Below are 17,248 nucleotides of genomic sequence, written 5' to 3'. Positions count from 1 at the left end.
GATGGAAAGGTGAATGACACATGACACATGACCTTCATATGTGTACAGAGTTTTATTGCTCATGACTTGTGCTCTGCCCCTAAATGTGTTATTGTGTGTTTTGCAGAGTATTTTTTTTTAATTTCCTTTCTTGAACTTCTGATTTCAGGTGGTGAACCTCCTTTCATTTGCACAGTACAATCTTCACATCTTCAGAGGCATGTTCTAAAGCCAATGACAGATGTGAAAACAGCTGTTTTACAAACAACATGTACAAAATGTCGTCCTCTTGCACACACACAAGCTGAATTATGTGCCTGCAATAAGACACGCTGGCACCCTTAAGTCCTGATGTTTTTGTTTCAAGCACTCTGTCAAATGTGTTTTGTAGCAGTTGAGAAAATTGAGGCCAAATGATACCTGATCAATAACAGGAAACATGGACCTATTTTCAACCAAAGTAGGTGAGCATATATTGTACATATGATCTCCCCTTAGGCTGTGTGTAGCTTAATCACATGTTAAACTTGGGAGCAAGTGCTGTACTCCATGCACAAAATCTCAGTGGTACCTGTTTACATGTAATGTACTGCTGGTTGCAGCTTCAGCTCAAAGAGAGGCTTCAGTGACTTGAATCTAAAAGCCTTCAAGTTAGCAAGCAAGTTATTAAACCAAGGTTAGGAAGTCCTTTTGTTACTTTAGCATCCTATGCTTATGAGAAGTAAGCTGTATCTGATTGCTTTTAAACAGTAATTTAAAGACTCTGCCACTTTCCCAAAAGGCTATCAGTATGTGCCTTTATATTTTTAAAGTGTTGGCCAAACCTGCCGATAAGGAAATGGATGTGGACGAACATGCTTTTTGTGTGGTATTCTGAATACTGCAGTTGTCAAAGCTCTTCAGCCTTTATGTCTGCCAGCAGCAAAGAGCAGCAAGTTTCCAAGACAGACCAGGGAAGGACAATCTGAACAAACATTAATGAATGGGATTCAGGTGAGTGTGAAATATGGAAGTAAGGTGTTTTCCCACTTAAATCCATGGTTCTGGCCTAGATTTTGCTCTCCTTGTTATCGCTCCACTAAGGTAGGTCTTCAGAGACTGACAGAGCCTGTTCTCCATCTCTGGGAGGTGATTTGTCTTTACTGGCAGATTGTTACGGCTGTTCTCAGAATGATAGTAGAGTACAAGAGGGGAAGATCTACTTTCTTAATCAAAGCATCTGTTTGAACTTTTCTCCCTCTTGCATTCCTTTGTTAATTCTTTCTCTGTGCTTGGGGGTAAGGAAAGGATCTTGAATCAAGACATGCAAGCCTACTTTGAGTTTCTCCCAGATACAGCTTGCAGGGATGAGGTCTCTCAGATACAATGATAATGATGTCACTTTGCCTCAGAATTTCTTTAAAAAAAAAAGCAAAAAAACACCCAAAACACAGAAACTCATATCCTGGCAGCTTTTTCCTGGGTTTTATGTTAGACCAAGGAATGTGCCCCAAGTATAAGAGGGCACTCCAATCCCCAAACCCTGTAGATTGGCTTTTCTTCATCACTTGTCCCTAACTGTGATGCTAGAAAGGAGGGATGGTGAGCCCAAAGGCTGAAGACCAAGGTAAGGAAGACTTTTGAGTGTGAACACTTCAGCTTGCTTCAGGTGCCAATTCAAATCTGCCCTGAGAAATGTTATGAGGTTGCTGCATAGTAGGAACCTTGGTTTTTCTGGCCAGAAGGGAAAGCTGGGTGGGGATATGCTTAGCTCTGTAAGGAGGTTAGATACTTTCACTTCCCTTTGCACTAATGACACTATTTCTCACTTCTCTTAAGCAGAACAGCAGCAGGAAGGGCGTATATGTGGGAGTAATTTTTCTTGTCACAGTTTGCATTACTGAATGATGTCAGGGCAGTGACTTGTCAATAACCTGCTGGTGAGTTAAGAGCCTCTGGTCCTGACAGTTTTATGCTCAAATCTTTGGTAAATATGCTGGAGTGGATGGGTCAGATGTTTTTCTTGCTGTCTTGAAGAATCAGCTGTCAGCAGGTTTTGATCACAGTACAGTAAAAAAATTGAGAGCAATTTACCCATATCTTGCAACCCTGAAGAAAATCTTGGGCAACTGAATTAGGCGCAACCAAAGATCAAGCTATAGATTTAAGCAACTTGATCATGAGGCTTTTCAGCTCTTGAGGAGTTCTGGGAGGAAAAATTAGTAGTCCTCTCTGTTCTCTAACTTTAGGCACTTGCTTCTTCTGCAAATGTATTGCAAGCAGTTCTCTAGAACAACTAAACTTCCAGTATTCTTTGCCTCAGATCATGATTCAAAAGAAAGTGGATGTATTTAGCTTCCAGTTGCTATAGAAATGCAAGGTATTTCAGCATTGGATGCCTGGGCCAGGCAGGGAAGTCCTGTGGCAGGCACTAGTCCAAAGAACTTGTGTTGTGAGTTGATGCTCTGCACTCTAGCCTGCTTCACCACTTTCCAAGAGGGAGGTTCGCTTTATGGTGATGGTGGATCCCTTATGCCTGCCTGTGTGATGATCACTGCTCTACAGTAGCCTATTGGTAGCAGATCTCAGATCCTCAGTCTAGGAAAGATGGGTAGGTGAACACTACAAGAGAAAGCAGGGGCGTAGCCACAGGGGTGGACTGGCTGTGTGTGCGGGTATGTAGCGGGGAAATGAGATCACTTCTGTGGCTATCTCCTCTGTGGCTCACTTCCTCCTCATTTACATCTCACGTACTGTCAGATTTGGGAGAAGGAAGAGTGGAGACCACAGAGACAGCGCTGCCTCTGCTGTATCTCCCCTACAGAAATGCGCTGTGCAGCTCTGCCCTCCTGCATGGGAACTAGGGGTGTGCAGCTTCACCCGTTGGTGCAGGAGAGCCCAGAAAGTGGATGTGGCCGAGCCGCTGACCAGCTCGCCTCTTCCTCTACCTCACAGTGCTGCACTTTCAGAAACTTGCTTTTGCTTTCTACTAAGACCTATTTCTGCCTTCTTTCTGAGCCTCTTGGAGAACACTTGCTGCTTTCAGAGACTGAGGCTTTTCAGGGTGAAAGGATGGCTCCTCTCTGAAAATTGATGCTGTGGGACTCCTTGTTGCGGTCCAGATCCTCAGTCAGGTGTCTTCAGTTTCCAAGCCCACAGGCATAATTTTCGCAGCCGCTAGTGCTGGAAGCTCACTTGCGTGGCTTTAGGCTTCTTCCAAAGGGTGGGGTCATCTTCCCAGCTCATGGAGCCCCAGTGTCTGCAGGTGCCAGTGTTGGAATGAGCTGCAAAGGCAAGAAAACCAGCTCTGCTGGCTCCGTGGGACTAATGCATGGCAAGAAACAAATCCTCACATTAATAACTGAGATTGGAGAGCTTCCGCTGTATTGCTGTGCTAGCTATTAGCTGAACACATCAGACAGTGCAAATGCTACTGTAAAAATTGTCTAGTGCATTCAAGAGAGAGGTATTTTTGCTGTTGAGTCCATGAATGTAACTGAATGAGCACAGAATCAGATTTATTGAGCAAAAAAGCATCTCTGTTTAGACCAATTCACTTTGAAAAGCAATATCCAGAATTACAGACTTCTTTAAGTCCCCTCTTTCCATCAGAAAACCCAGCAAGAGCTAGAAGACCCTTGATGGCTGAGCTGCTGGAAAAGGGGGGAGCAAAGCTGAGCTGCTTTGTAGATGTGGATAAATGGGTAATTGTAGAACGAGAGAGCGCCACAGGCATGGGCTGCCTTTGGAAAGAGTGCTGACAGCAGCAGTGTGTTGGTACAGTCAGCACAGACTGGGATGCTTTGAATGCTGAGATTCTCCTGCACGTGAGCAACCATGCGATTGGAGACTGCAGCCTGAAGTTTTAGTCATTAATGTTAGTACAAGTGCGTCCTTGCAAGAAGAAAGAAACATGGTTAGCTAAACAAGCCAAGCAAGTCATTCGGGCTACAGCTAGGGAAAAAAAAAAAAAAAGATTTTGAAGCTGGTCATAAACTGCTGACATTTATCTCTGAGTTCCTACTGCAAGAAATACACCGGACAGAAGCTGTGCTTCTTGCAAAGCTCCGGTTAAACTACAACAATGAGGCTGTGGAAATGCATGTGCGTTTACTTCAATGCACCTCGGCCATCCTAGGACTGGTCACGTAATTCATTATTCTGTGGGAATAAACTAGGTAGATTTCCCATCTCGTAAACAGCCAGAATACAATAGTGCAAAGTAGCAAAGGGGGAGAACCTAAGAAATTCAGCCAGCAGAACGTTCAGAGCTTTTGTTTAAAATTAAGCCATACAGCTGGCCATTTTAGCTTTTCCCTTTTAATCACATAATGAATTATTTGCTTCCTTTATTATGTTCACAGTTCATTTTAAAATAGAGGCATCTGTAAGTTGGGCTTCTGATATGTGGTAGGACTTCAGCTTCCCTAGGGAGTATCATATTGTATCGTTTTATCCAGAGCAGGGGATTGAATTCAAATTCTTCACTTGCTCTTTTGATACTCCGGGTACAGAAGCAGCCCAAAAATAGACTTGTTGTTCACATGGGACAGGACAAAGTGTTGCCATGTAGTTTAATGGCTATTCCACTGCTTTTTCCTCTCTAAAATGAAACTGAAAAGTACAGAGAAAGAATGAGTTAGAAAAGTCAGTTAGCAGAGGAATACTGATGCATTTGCATTGTCTGTACACACTTCATTCAAGCAGCAAATGAAAACGTGATGCAGGTTTTAAAGATAAAATTTTGATTTTTTTTTAATTATTATTTTCTGAGTTGCTGCTGACCAGTATTTAAATATAGCTTCCAAACTAAAACTCTTTTCCTACCTAACTGAAGCCCAAAGCTGCTGATCAGGTCTTGCTCTAACTCGCCTCGGAGCAGAATTAGGATTGGAAGAGGACAGAATTGGGTTTTGCCTGTTTCTTTCCCCTTAGGTTTGCTTTCTAACACCGCCTCTGCACCTTTGCAGTGCCTAGAAAAGAAAGGAGAGAATCAAGAGAGATGCCGGTCTTCACAAGGGTGACTGCTCTTTCCTTTCTGACAAGGTTCAGCAAGCGAGATATTAGTTAGCAGGAGAGCCCTGAAGCGGTCGCTGTGAGGTTTCAGCGTGAATGTCTCCCAGCGAAGCTCTTCAGCGCGCTGGTTTCAGGTGCTAGCTGTAGCGCCTGGGTCATGTTCTGAAGGGTCTGTGCAACCATAAGGCATCAAACAGAAGTTGTATTTTAGACTGGAAGTAGTTTTGGCCAACCAAATTTCCGTTTGATACCCCAGTTATGGGCAGATCAAATGAAACAGCAGGCACAGGTAGAATGGCTGCTCTTAAGCCTGCCTAATAATTTCTGCAGCGCTGTTTTGCAGTTTCCCATAAGCCTGGAAATCATAATGTTTTTGTAGGTCTGTATGTAACACTTGCCAGGCTCCAGCTTGACAGAGTAGGTGGTTTTCTACACTCTGTATCCCTTTCCCTTTGCAGGGCATGCTCCTCTCCTGACGGGCAAAATGTCAGAGGCCAAGCACAAGCCGGAGACTTTCCCGTAATGCTTTGCATGATCCTGAAGGCTCCTGTCCTCCCTTGTTGGACTAGTTTAATTACCTCCAGTTCTCCATTGCTGTGGGAGCAGATGAAACCTACCAAGAAGCATTTCTGTTTCATTTTGCCCTGACTTAGCTGGGGCTGTGGCCCTTGCACTCTGGACAGCTGTCTGAACTGTGAGTGATCCCTTCTCTTGGTGGTTCCACTTTAGAAGAAATCATATTTCCTACAGGACAAGAAGAGCATGTTGAGGTCTCCTCAGCGGCAGTGAATTGCTTTCCATTTTCTGTTCTCCATTCCTGCAATGTCTTCTGTCGGGCACCGCACCGCAGTGCAGCAACCAACTAGGAGGGTCAAACTCTGCCACAGGCTTTTGTTCTGGGTCCTGGTGCCTGCACATCAGTATGTAGGTACCACCTGAAAAGGAGGAAAAGAGAGTGTCAGAAGCAAACAAGGACTTGCTATCTCCCCTCCTTCCCTAATGCCACCTGTGTCTTCATTTTGCCTTGCCACCTCTGCGTCTCTTCTCAGAGCTGCTCTACGTTCCCTCCTTACCCACCTGGCTCCAGATGTGCCAGGCTACCCCTAGCAATTTGTTATGCTTCTCAAGCTCACGCAGCTCATTTTGCCCAATGCAGGCCTGAGGACAGTTCAGAAACCTCTGGCCAGCGAAGGTGAGAAGCAGCTGGCAGCAGGAACACCCTCCCCAGCACCTCTAGCCATAGGATGTACATCTGTCTCCATCCTTCATGAAGTTTTGAATCTTCTTCAGAGCCTCCCCTCTCCCTCACCATCCATCCTATCTGAGCGTGACTCTTTCCTCTGGTTGTTTCCGCAACATAGTGAGCTCTTGGAAACTCTGCAATGCTGTGCTTCTCCAGGCTTCCTTCTTGTTTCAGCTTTTCTCTTGGTTTGTACCTGAAAACTGGAGGGCTGTTAAAAGAAAAAGATGAAGGGGGGAGGGGGAAGAGAGGAGAAATGGAGGAAGCTCTCTGAGTGCAAAACCTTACTGAGAATCCCAGTCCTTCCCTACAGCACCAGGAATTGTAACTGCCCATGTGGAAACTGCTCCAAGCAGCAGAATCTCCTTGAATTTAATCCACCTGTGCCATTGACCTGGATTGAAGCTTGATGAAGAGCTGATCAGATCAGCAGTTCCTGGCAGCTCAGTCCTATGCCTTTACTGTGTTGATGAAAGAAAAAACAAACAAACAAAAAACCCTCCTACTTCTCAGTGGGAGAGCTGGCAGGAAAGGGATAACAGTGCGCAAAAGGAACAGGGGAAAGGAAGAGGAGGGGGGTAAGCAGCAGCTTCAGGACGTTTTCAAAACCATCCGGCTGCAGGATGTGGGGAAAGCGTGAAATAAATCATGCTGCCAGGTGCCTAACCATAGGCTGTGGGTGAGCACAGAGCTGCGTGGCTGCTCTGCGGGCTGCGGGGAGCAGGCCTGATGTGCTGCTGCCTTTTAGGCAGAGCAGCGTGGGAGAAAGGCGGGTGGAGGGCGGATGAGCAGGAAGGAGGGCTTCCCTGCCCCCAAGGTGCTCCCTCTGTGAGCACCTCTGCTTCTCGTGAAAGGAGGATTTACTCAGTGTCTGTCAGCCAAAGTGGCTGCACTGTGGAAGAGGAGAAAGGATGGAAGAGGACCCAAAGGAAGAGCAAGAGAGGAGTAATGTTGTCCTTGTGCGTAGACTGAATTGGGGGTATGTGTGGCTGGTTTGAATGTTGCTTGCTGTCAGTGATTTTTGGAAAATCTCAAGATGATCCCTCTTTAATTCTTGAGTGTTTTCTGTCCTTCTGACTTCTTTTTCCTTGGGATTGGTCGCTCAGAAAGCTGCACTTATTTGGCTTTAGGGACAAGCACCAAACTCACAGAGTCTTTTCCAAGGGGATGATGCTCTACTTGAAAGGCTGTCTGGTTGCTAAGATAACAGGTTCTGATTTCACAGCTATATTCCCTTTCCTCTTGGCTCCTCCCCACCATCCCTTTATCCCCTTCTCTCCCCTGCAGAAGCTGGGGATGAAGCACACTCTGCTTTCTCCCCCAGCTCCTCCTGGGCCATGCAAAGATGGCAGAAGGGAGGATCACCTCATCGGGGATCACCTTGTTCAGTGTCAGTGCATGAAGAGCTAAGCAGGGATTTCTTCAGAAGATTTCACAGGACCCTCTGGATCACCAAAGAATGGGGTATTCTCAGGTGAGGATGCCCAAGCGTTACGACTCTGGACTTCCTTGCCCTCTGCTGTATCTCTGACTGCTCCTGCCTCTCCGAGTGTGTCATAAAATATGAGTGGTCTTGGTGTGGGATCAGCTTGTTTCAGCTGTTTTGGGGGAAGGAGCAAGACTGTAATTGTAGGGCTCAGCTCTCTGTGTGACCTAGAGCAACGCTATGGGAATTTTGCTCAGCTTCGGAGTTTCTGTCATCTGTTGCAGTTCACTTGGACAGTGAATGCTTCTCTCTTTTCCTTCTTGATTTTTATTATTCAAACTTCCTTGAAAATGAAGGAAATGAAACCACAGGGCTTTTTTGTCAGTGACATGGGAGAGCTCAGTCTCCTTTCAGAGAAGAAATGAAATTTAGAGTGAAGACGAAAAAAAAAATTCTCTAGCTGTGTGTGCTGGCTGCAGGAGTTTGAAGATCACTTGAAACACTAGTTTTGGAGGTTGGGGTGACTCAGGCCATGATGTCTCTTGGGCTTCTCCAGTCTGACATGCTTAAATAAAAAGGGTTCATCTCCCAACTATTGCAAACTATTGCAGAAGCTCCTGTTGGTGCAAGGGTCTGGGAAGCAGAGGACTGAACATTGCCTGCTGGTATGTGCTGCTCTCACTAGATACTTCCCAAGCTGCGGCATCAGGGTGGATCTGCTGTCTTTTTGGTGCAGGTTGTCTTCCATTTTCTTCGAAGAGAGAGGAAGCTGCAGGTCTGGCTACCTTCTTGCTGCAGAATTGGTTTCAGTAAGCCATCAGTCTTGGGGGCTAACTGGGTCTTATCAGCGGCACCTGGGCGCACCTGACACACACATCTTGCACCAGAATGAGACATTTCTGCTTTAGCTGAGAAACTCATCTGAGGTGAGGGCTGGTGGCTGGGTAGAGGCGTGAACACAGCCAGACACATCACCCCAAGCCAGCTCAACTGCAGCACCGAGTCCTTTCTATGCTGTTTTGAACCCTTCCCTGACTGGACAAATCCAGCTGAGCTAGCTTCCCATTGGAGGCTGGAAGGGGAGAGAGCTGGATTTGACAGGGAGTCAGTGGTGTGCGAGGATCTTAGAAGAGGGGTGGTGTGGGGCAGAAAGAGAGATGGAGAGCCAGGGAGTGGACTGCAGTGAGAAAGAAGCCCAGAGGGGCTCCCCACCACCTTTCCTTGGGGCTGGCCAAGCACCACTGATGCCTGTGGGGGCGTGACATGGGCTGGGGAGAGGACTTAGCTTAGGGAGCAGAGGGCAGGACTGTTCCCCTCCCATGGTGCATGGTCTAATCCAAGGCTGGGATGGAGTGCGAGTCCCCGGAGACTTGTCAGTCCCCTGCTGTCAGCACTGGGTGGAAAAATGACCTGACAAAGCCTCCAGGGCCCCTTGCTTTGGTTCAGGCTCTGCATGGCAGGGTGCTGTCACTGTGAGCTTGCAATGATACAGGGCTTCCTATGGGTCCACACAGTGGGGTCCTCCAGGGCCCTGCAGGATGCAGGTGCCTGGGAGAGCTGGGCCCTGCTGTGTCAGGTAGTTGGTACAGGTGTCACCAGCATTGTGCAGAAGATGAAGGCTGGGGAAGGCAAGAAAGATGCCTCCCTGGTAATACCGCCTTGGCAGTGTGAATTTGCATCTGTCTCTGCATCTGAAGATGTGGAGAAAAACCATTTATTCATGTAGATATTGAAATTTGGGAATTCCCTGTTTCCAGACAGACCTAACTTGCACCCTGGGCACTGGGTTTGCCAAAGTCCTGAGCAGCCCCAGGAGCCAAAGAACTCTGTGGGAGCTGGGCTCTGCACATCCCAAAACTCACCTAGACAGTGTAGCAGGCTGGGCACTGGTGTCTCGAAGCGGGCACCCAACATCTGGGGGCATGTTCAACTCTGGCTTGGGAAATAACAGCACCTTGTTCCTTCCCGCAGGAAACACATGGGTAAGTTCTATCAAAGCCTTTGCGCTGTGCTCTGGAGGAAATTGTGAGACTCAGGGGACATGCCAGGAATAGTTGCAGGAGCAACAACGGGAAGTAAATCATGGGATTGCTGCTCAGCCAGTCAGTTTTTTCCAGCCCAGGCATGGTCTGAGGCAGGGTCCTGTGGACAAAAAAGCCAGGTTGCTCTGTCATTGCAGGGTACCGCAATCTGGCTATGTAAGGGGGTGGTATTGGGGTTATGTGGGCAGCTTTAAAATGTTGGACAGTGTGAGGATGTTGTGTGTGGCTTTGGAAGTGTCATTAAGACTCTTTCCATGCAGTGGGGCTTGCGCATTGCTATGGGCCAAAATCAAGACGCTTGGTATGTAGCTCTGCATGTCTTGGCTGTCTGAAACCCTGCAGGGTTTTTTTTGCCTGAACTGTGCAGAGAAGCCATGGTGCAAAGATTGTCCCCAGCCCTAGCCTGTCCTCTGGAGGAGTTGGAGAGCAAAAAGTTGTGTCACACTGATTGGGACCAGTTCCCCCCTCCTGCTCCCCTTCCTCCCCCATCTCAGCCCCCACTCCCTGCCTTGGTTCCTCCTTGCTCGTGAGCTGTTTGCGAGTGCATGACCCTGGGTGTAAATGCTGAGATCAGTAAGCAAAGTGACTCGCTGCGCTCTCTGCGTCCATGTGACTGCAGTTTCCGTTAGCTCCTTCCGCAAAGGCTATATTAGTGCTAAGCAAGAAAACGGGTGAAAGAGAAAACCAGCGGGCTGCAGCTAACCTTGGCCCCAAGAAGTCGCTGAGCATTAGCCGGAGTGGGCCACTAGCTGCAAGATGAGTTGCTGCGAACCCTGCGCATCGCCCCAAGCGGTGAGTATTTGCCCCCCAATACTTGTCCCCCAGGCTTTGCTGAAGTGGAACTAAAATCCAGGTGGGAGTGTGGGGAACCCTCTTACCAGGTTAAAGCACCCCTAGACCTGGTGGCTGCGCATCATTTATGCCCACACTTGTAAAAGGATCCTGGTCAATGCTGTAGCTGTGTGGGCCGGTCCTGTGGCCTGGCATGTGTAGCTGGGAGTACCCCTGGTGCTCAGAAACCTCTTGCTTGTGTGCTGTAGTTTCATCCGGAGCTGAGCAGGCACCAGGGCCACCACAGGGCTGGGAGGGCAAGGATTTCCTGCGTATTCTGCTGCCTGCTCTCCTGGCTGGGGTAGTCCCCAGCAGGGTTAGGAGGCTGACACAGACGCCATCCTCTGGCCCCCAGCCTGGCAGAGCCACCCCAGGGAGGGCTGCAGGAGCATTGAGATGGGAGAGAGCTTGTGATGTTGGGGGAGAACACAGCTGGGTACTAAAGAGGCAGTGGGTGGGAGAAAGGCTGAACTGAATGAGAGAAAGCAAGAACTTCTGCAAAGGAGAGGGATCTGGGTTCCAAAGATAAGCTAGAACCAAAGCCCCTAATTTGGTGGGCATGGTGCTGCAACGAGGACACAGTGGGGTCCATCAGCCTGAGTCTGCTGCCAGCTGTGTCCTGGCACAAGGCATGGATGGAAGTCAGTGACTTGGAAGGGCATAGGCTACTTTACATCAGCTTTATCCCAGAGAGGGAGGAATTTCTTTTCATCATAGGATTAATAAGCACTGATTTGATAAGGCATTGGCTTCAGATTTTTGGAATTCAGTATAATGTCAGTTTGGCTGTTCCAAGGGAGAAGAAAACCCAGAATGCATCTCCCACTCCATCTGGGGTGCTAGATTCTAGCTCCAGCTACTCAGACTGCCAAAAATAACCTCCAATTTCTTCTTCAAATGTTGGCAGTTATGAAACTCTGCTGAGCCCTTGTCAAGACCTTGCTGCTCATTTGCCTGAAGTTCAGCTTTCGCCCAGATGCAAATGTCATCAACCCTGGTTCCACAAAATTAGTAACTTGGGACCTTGTATTGAAAGACAGCGACTTCCACCAGGCAGCACCAAGGGGCCTCAGGAAGGTTATTATAGGGATGGGTGCTAGAGGGGACCAGCCCCTGCAGCCAAACTCAGCGATGTTTGGATTGGTGTCACCCAAAGGGAGCCTTTTGCACTGGGGGGTGTTGCAAGCTCGGGGAGGGGAAGAAGCCTTTCTCAAGTGTTGCAGTTCAGTGGCGTTTGCAAGCAGCTGTGCCTTGCCCACGTGTGTGCTGCTCCGCAAGCTCTCAGCCCCGTGGTCCAGCACTGCTGGTTGTTCCTGCTTCAGTCCCTGCTGTCAGGAACCAGGCTGCTGCCTCCCTGTCCCTCACCTTGTCCAGCCCTCAGGTGCCCAGCCAGGAGGTAGCAAACCTGAAGGGCCTCCTCAGCTCTGGGGCTGATCCCCACAAAGGAGGATGAGGATCTCCTCTATGACCCCCATGCTGGCATGGGGAGTGCTAACTGCCTGGGGGTTGGTGCAGGGGGCTGTTCCCCATGTCTCCATGCCTATGCTATGCCCCATGCTGCAGGGCACAAGCTGGGAAGCTTGCAGTGGCCCAGGTCTCTCACAGGGCATGGTGGCCACTGCTACACGGTGTTTGACACTTGGGAGCCTGTGCTGCCCATCACCTCTCAGTGTCCACTGGGGAATGATGGGAGCCGTAGGCCTGGCTTCAGGCAGAGCAGGCAATAGTTGAAGGAGGATGGAAGCCCTGAGCCTTGAGCTGCTCCCGAGCTGTAAGCAAGCAGCCAGCACAGAGCAACAGGGTAACTGCTGGGGAAGAGATGTGAGGCCTTGTCTGAAGATATGCGAAGCAGGGATGATATTGTGACAGGTTTCCTGGAAGAAGCCTGGGCCTTTCGGGATGAGCAGGTGGCAGCTTTTGATCCTCTCACCTCTGTTTCTGTCTTTACAGGAGTGCTGTTGTTGAGATGGAGGCACCATTCCTGGGTCTCTCCCTGGTTCTTGTCCTTCTAGCAGCAGGATGGGGAAATGGGGCTGGCGCAGCCTGGGCAACATCTCCTGGGGGCTGCAGACTAGTGAGTTGCCTCTTGCTAACCCTCGCCCTTCTGATGTCGTGCTCCTACCCTACAAATCCCAGGCATCTAAGCATCTCCAGACCCTCCCTATCCCAGTTACCGGGTTAGCATCACAGCTAAGGGTTGAACTGGGGTGCTGAGGCTTTAACTGCGGAGCCATCTTCTCCAGCCACACTTTGTTCCCCCAACTCCTTCATCCCATCTCCCTTTCTTTTCGCGCCTCATGGCTGTCCCTCCTCTTCCTGCTGTTGTTTGTTAAGTGTGCCTCTGGTGCTCCTATCCACATGTGCCATTGTCTGCCTTCATGGCATTGTGCAGGCTCCTGGCTGCAAAGCGAGAGAGGGGATAAGGGAGCTCTGCTGATGTAGGCACAGGCTGGGCAGTGGCTGAGTCTGCTGACGCTCTGTGCATACCCATGTTTGCATAGACTTATTCCCTGGTCCCTCAAGTTGCCCTTCCTGTGAGATATTTCATATTCACTTGCTTCAGGTGCAGAGCACCGCCACCTGCAATGGAAGATGGTTGAATTCAGTCCCAAGAAATCTGCAAGATGAGATAGAGGAGTTGTTGCTTGATGACAACACTATACAGGTCCTAGGAAATGCCTCTGTGCTCGCATACCAAAAGTTGAGGCATCTCAGCTTGTCAAAGAATCGTCTGGAGCTCATTGAACCTGGTGCATTCCTGGGCAGCCAAGGCCTCCGCGTGCTCTCTTTGGCAGACAACCTCCTCTTCACAAACTACTCAGTGACAGCAGCTGCTCTTTCTGCTTTACCAGCTCTGAGGAAACTGGATCTAGCTGGAAACCGCCTCACTGAGGACATGGTATCGGTTTTGCTCTGGAACCTGTCCTCCTTGGAGTCCTTGTCTGTGGCCAGGAACATCATCATGAGGCTGGACTCATCCACCTTCACAAACTTGATTCAGCTGCTGGAGCTGAACCTGGAGAAGAATTACATCTTTGAGATTGACCAAGCTTTTGAAGGGCTGCAGAGGCTGCAGAGGCTCAACATGGCTTACAACTACATTCCATGCATAGCAGAGTTTGACCTGACACAGCTCAGAGTGCTCAATGTCAGCAACAATGCCATTGAGTGGTTTCTGGCTCTTGAAAGCGATGACCTCTTTGAGCTGGAGGTGCTGGACCTGTCCCACAACCAGCTCTTGTTCTTCCCTGTGCTGCCTCGGCAGAGTAAGCTGCACTCCTTGCTGCTGAAGGACAATGAAATGAGCTTTTACCAGCATCTTGCCAATGCCACATCCCTGGCAAATGTCACAGTGCAGTTCCTGCTCATTGATGGCAATTCCACCAATGTCACTACAGTCAGCCTCTGGGACGAGATTTGCCACAGCAATCTCTCCTCCTTACGCCTCCTGGACATGAGCCAGAACCAGGTCTGGTACCTACCGGAGGAGTTTCTGGCAAAAATGCCTTCCCTGACCCGCCTGAAGCTGAACCAGAACTGTCTGGAGATGTTTCACCTGCCAGAGGGGGACGCCTTAGCAATGCTGACGGACCTGGACCTAAGCCAGAATCATCTCTCAGAGCTACGGGTGGACCTGTCTGTCAGAGGTGTGCTGCCCAGCCTGCAGCTATTCAACTTGAGCACCAACAGGCTGCAGGTGCTTCCTGCTAGATTTTTCACCTACACCAGGAAGATCACTACAGTTGACCTTAGTCACAACCGGGTAGACCTGTGTCCCCAGCAAGCTGTTGCAGGCAAGGTGGCAAATCTCCCCTGTGTAGACATCAGGGGTATCACAACCTTAACTCGTCTCTCCTTGGCTGGCTGTGGCCTGCAAGGGCTGGGCAGTCACCCCTTCCGGGGGACATCACTTACACACTTGGACCTCTCTGACAACCAGGAGGCACTGTCTGGGGGCCTGGGATGGCTGCAAGATCTTACTCTAACCTTGCAGGTTTTGTCTCTGAGAAACACCAACTTCTCTTCCACTGTGGTGGACATTGACTTCTCTGGCTTTCAGAGCCTGATATGCTTGGACCTGTCAGGAAACTCCCTGACCATCTTCCCTTCATCTCTGGGCATCCTCAAATTGCATACACTTGACCTCCGGGACAACTGCCTCCCAGCTCTTCCACAGGATGTGATATGGACACCCCTGGGGAAGAGTCTGCACGAGGTCTACCTCAGTCGAAATCCCTACAACTGCTGCATGCTGGGATGGTGGGACTCCCTGCAGCAGGTTGAGGGGTTGCACATCCGCGATGGGCAGGAGGTCACCTGCAGCTATGCCTCCAGGACAGTGAGTGCCAGGGCCCTGCCAGAGCCCATCCTCCAGGGCTGCCGGTGGAGGACAGCTGACCTGGCTCTCCTGTACCTGGTGCTTGCTCTGCCAACTTGCTTGACTCTCCTGGTCGCCTTTGCTATTATTTTCCTCACGCTCAAGCAAAAGCTGCTTAAAATGGTGAAAAGTCAGTGTGGGGTGTCCAGCCCTTATTGATGGGTGCAGAGAAGGAGGAAGGGCTGGTGGCACTCAGGAACGGTAAATCTGTGCTGGCCATCAGGGGGGCTGAGACCTCAGCTGAAAGATGGAGCAGACAAGAAATGTCTCCTTGCTGAATTTCAGCTTCCTCTAGAGTATGTTCTGCTGCTTTGGGCTGGGCAAGGACTTACCTCCAGGCTCCCTTGTGGGTCTGGAGAGGAAGCAGTCAATGACGATAATCCCAGGAGGATTGTTTTTTTTAAGACACTGTGAATATGAGAGAAATTCAGATGGAGAGAAGGGATCACAGGAAGGAAAGGATAAATGAAAATAAGGGGAATTATAGATGCTGAACTCCCCCAAGGTGAGTGAGAAGGAGACTTGCTGGGCTCAAGGGCCAGGGGATGACCTGGGGTGCTGGGAGAGCTGCTATTCCTACTAGCAAGGATGCTTCATGGGGCTAAGGGTATTGGGGCCAAGTCTTGTGATAGAGCCTGGGGCCATGCTAGAAATACCCACCTGTGCTGGGGGATCCTTGAGGAATGTGTCTTCTGCAGAAATGTTTGGATGATGTTGGCAAGAGCTGAATGGATGGGATGCCAAATCCTTCTTAGTCAAAGGGGTTATGACACTTGCTCCCCAGCCCCATTCTCCCCCGTCAATCAGTTCCCTTTTATTTATTCATCCCAGTAGCACATGAGATGTCTGATTCTCAGCAGTGCAAACTGTCCCACAGTGCTATAGGCAGCCAGGGGCTGGCTGATTACACAGAAGGTGCCCAATGTGCATGACGGCTAATGAATTGCCCTGGGAGGAAAGAAGCACCTCATCCATGTGCTCTGGAGAAAGGGCATGCTACTAATGTGAGAGTGAAAACTTTTGAGTGAGAACCACACTTCAGTGACAAACAGTTTCTCAGGATCCATTTGCAAGCAGTGGGATCACTCTGGCACACAGCTGCGTGGCAGTGACTCACTTGCTAAAGTTTTTAGTCAACTCCTGATTTGAGTTGTGGAATGCAAAAAAGTCCCTGTCATTTTAGCAAATAAACTTTCACGTTAAGTGTTTTGCATTCATGTTTTTTGAGGAGTGAGGATTTAAGTATATATAAAGGTAAAATAAATAAAAACAACATCTGCATTTTGCTTTTTGGGCATTTCCTCAAGGCAAACCACTAAGAAAAAGATGATCAAAATGATTTGAAACAGAGATCCATGTCGAGAGCAGCCACAATGGCAGGGTGTCTGTCTTTTCAGGTTCCCGCAGAGTCTACCTGGAAGCACACTCGGTGACTCACCAGCAATGGGAGCTCTGGCAAATGTCTGTTAACTGCTCAGAGGCGATTTTTTGGGTGTGCACGTGTGTGTTTGCACATTGATAGGATGGGTGGTGTCAGCATGGCTGAGTACCATGTTTTGGGGTGTCATAACTTGTTTAAGTAGCAATCTTAGCTAGAAGAATCCATTAAAAATAGCTCAAGTAGGAATGATGTAAAATATTGACTAAAAGATACGAGAATAAATTATATTGCGGTTAATATTTTATCATTACTTCAGCTTGTAGTTTCCTTTTGTCAGTCAACTGCTGGATTAAAACAGACACAAAGGATATAAAATAAGAGAAAGTCTCGCTCCTTGCCAAAACTGAGTGGTGGCCTTCTGCAAGTCCTGCTCTTGCTGGCTCATAGCTTTAGTAGGTGTGGAAGGGTTGCCTACAAACAACACTAGTCACAGCACATACCAGCTCTCCGGTATTTACATAAAGCAGTTTGCTGCCTGGGGAAGTACTAGGGCTTCTTTGTTTAATCAAGGATTACTGTGTGTGGAAATGAGAACTGATGGTGGTTTGTGCTATCTGTAAAACTCTGGATGTCTGCTCCTCTGAGAGCCATATCATCTTCGCCTCTGTGATGTGGCATGGATTTCTCCAGTGAAATGTGTCTGAGTTTAATCAGCAAACAGGGATGCACAAAAGCCAAGTGCCAATGCCAGCATGAGCACCCTAGGGACTTGAGGTCCTTGCCTTGACTCAGATGAGCCTCAGTGCGGCAATGTGGGGCTGTGGTGTGCACCAGAGGTGGCTTGAGTCCTGCTCAGGGGGCCGTGGAGCTGGACTCAAGCCACCATGGCCTCCTCAGCCGGCCCAGGTGTCACTCTCCACTTTTCAAGTTGGGGTATCCTTGGAGGTGCTGGAGGGAGGCACAACAGCTAAAGGAG

At 49.0% G+C, this 17,248-nt stretch overlaps 1 protein-coding gene across 1 annotated transcript; it reads left to right on the top strand.

The window, feature by feature from the left end:
• The first annotated feature begins 894 nt into the window (after positions 1 to 894).
• On the top strand, positions 895 to 16,542 carry NRROS (negative regulator of reactive oxygen species). Its single transcript, XM_013952475.2, has 3 exons — positions 895 to 972; positions 12,464 to 12,587; positions 13,077 to 16,542. Exons 1-3 carry the CDS (start codon positions 962 to 964, stop codon positions 15,048 to 15,050), a joined length of 2,109 nt encoding a protein of 702 aa, XP_013807929.2. The 5' UTR covers positions 895 to 961; the 3' UTR covers positions 15,051 to 16,542.
• The last annotated feature ends 706 nt before the right edge of the window (positions 16,543 to 17,248 follow it).

This window comes from Apteryx mantelli, chromosome 9, assembly GCF_036417845.1.
Source record: "Apteryx mantelli isolate bAptMan1 chromosome 9, bAptMan1.hap1, whole genome shotgun sequence".
Taxonomy (NCBI): domain Eukaryota; kingdom Metazoa; phylum Chordata; class Aves; order Apterygiformes; family Apterygidae; genus Apteryx; species Apteryx mantelli.
The sequence above is the reverse complement of the archived record's forward strand: the minus strand, read 5'-3'. Positions and strand labels throughout refer to the sequence as shown.

What these genes read in the sequence shown, in the direction of transcription:
- NRROS (XM_013952475.2), top strand. An exon ending in CTCCTGGGGGCTGCAGACTA is followed by an intron (nt 12,588 to 13,076) that starts GTGAGTTGCCTC and finishes CACTTGCTTCAG; the next exon opens with GTGCAGAGCACCGCCACCTG.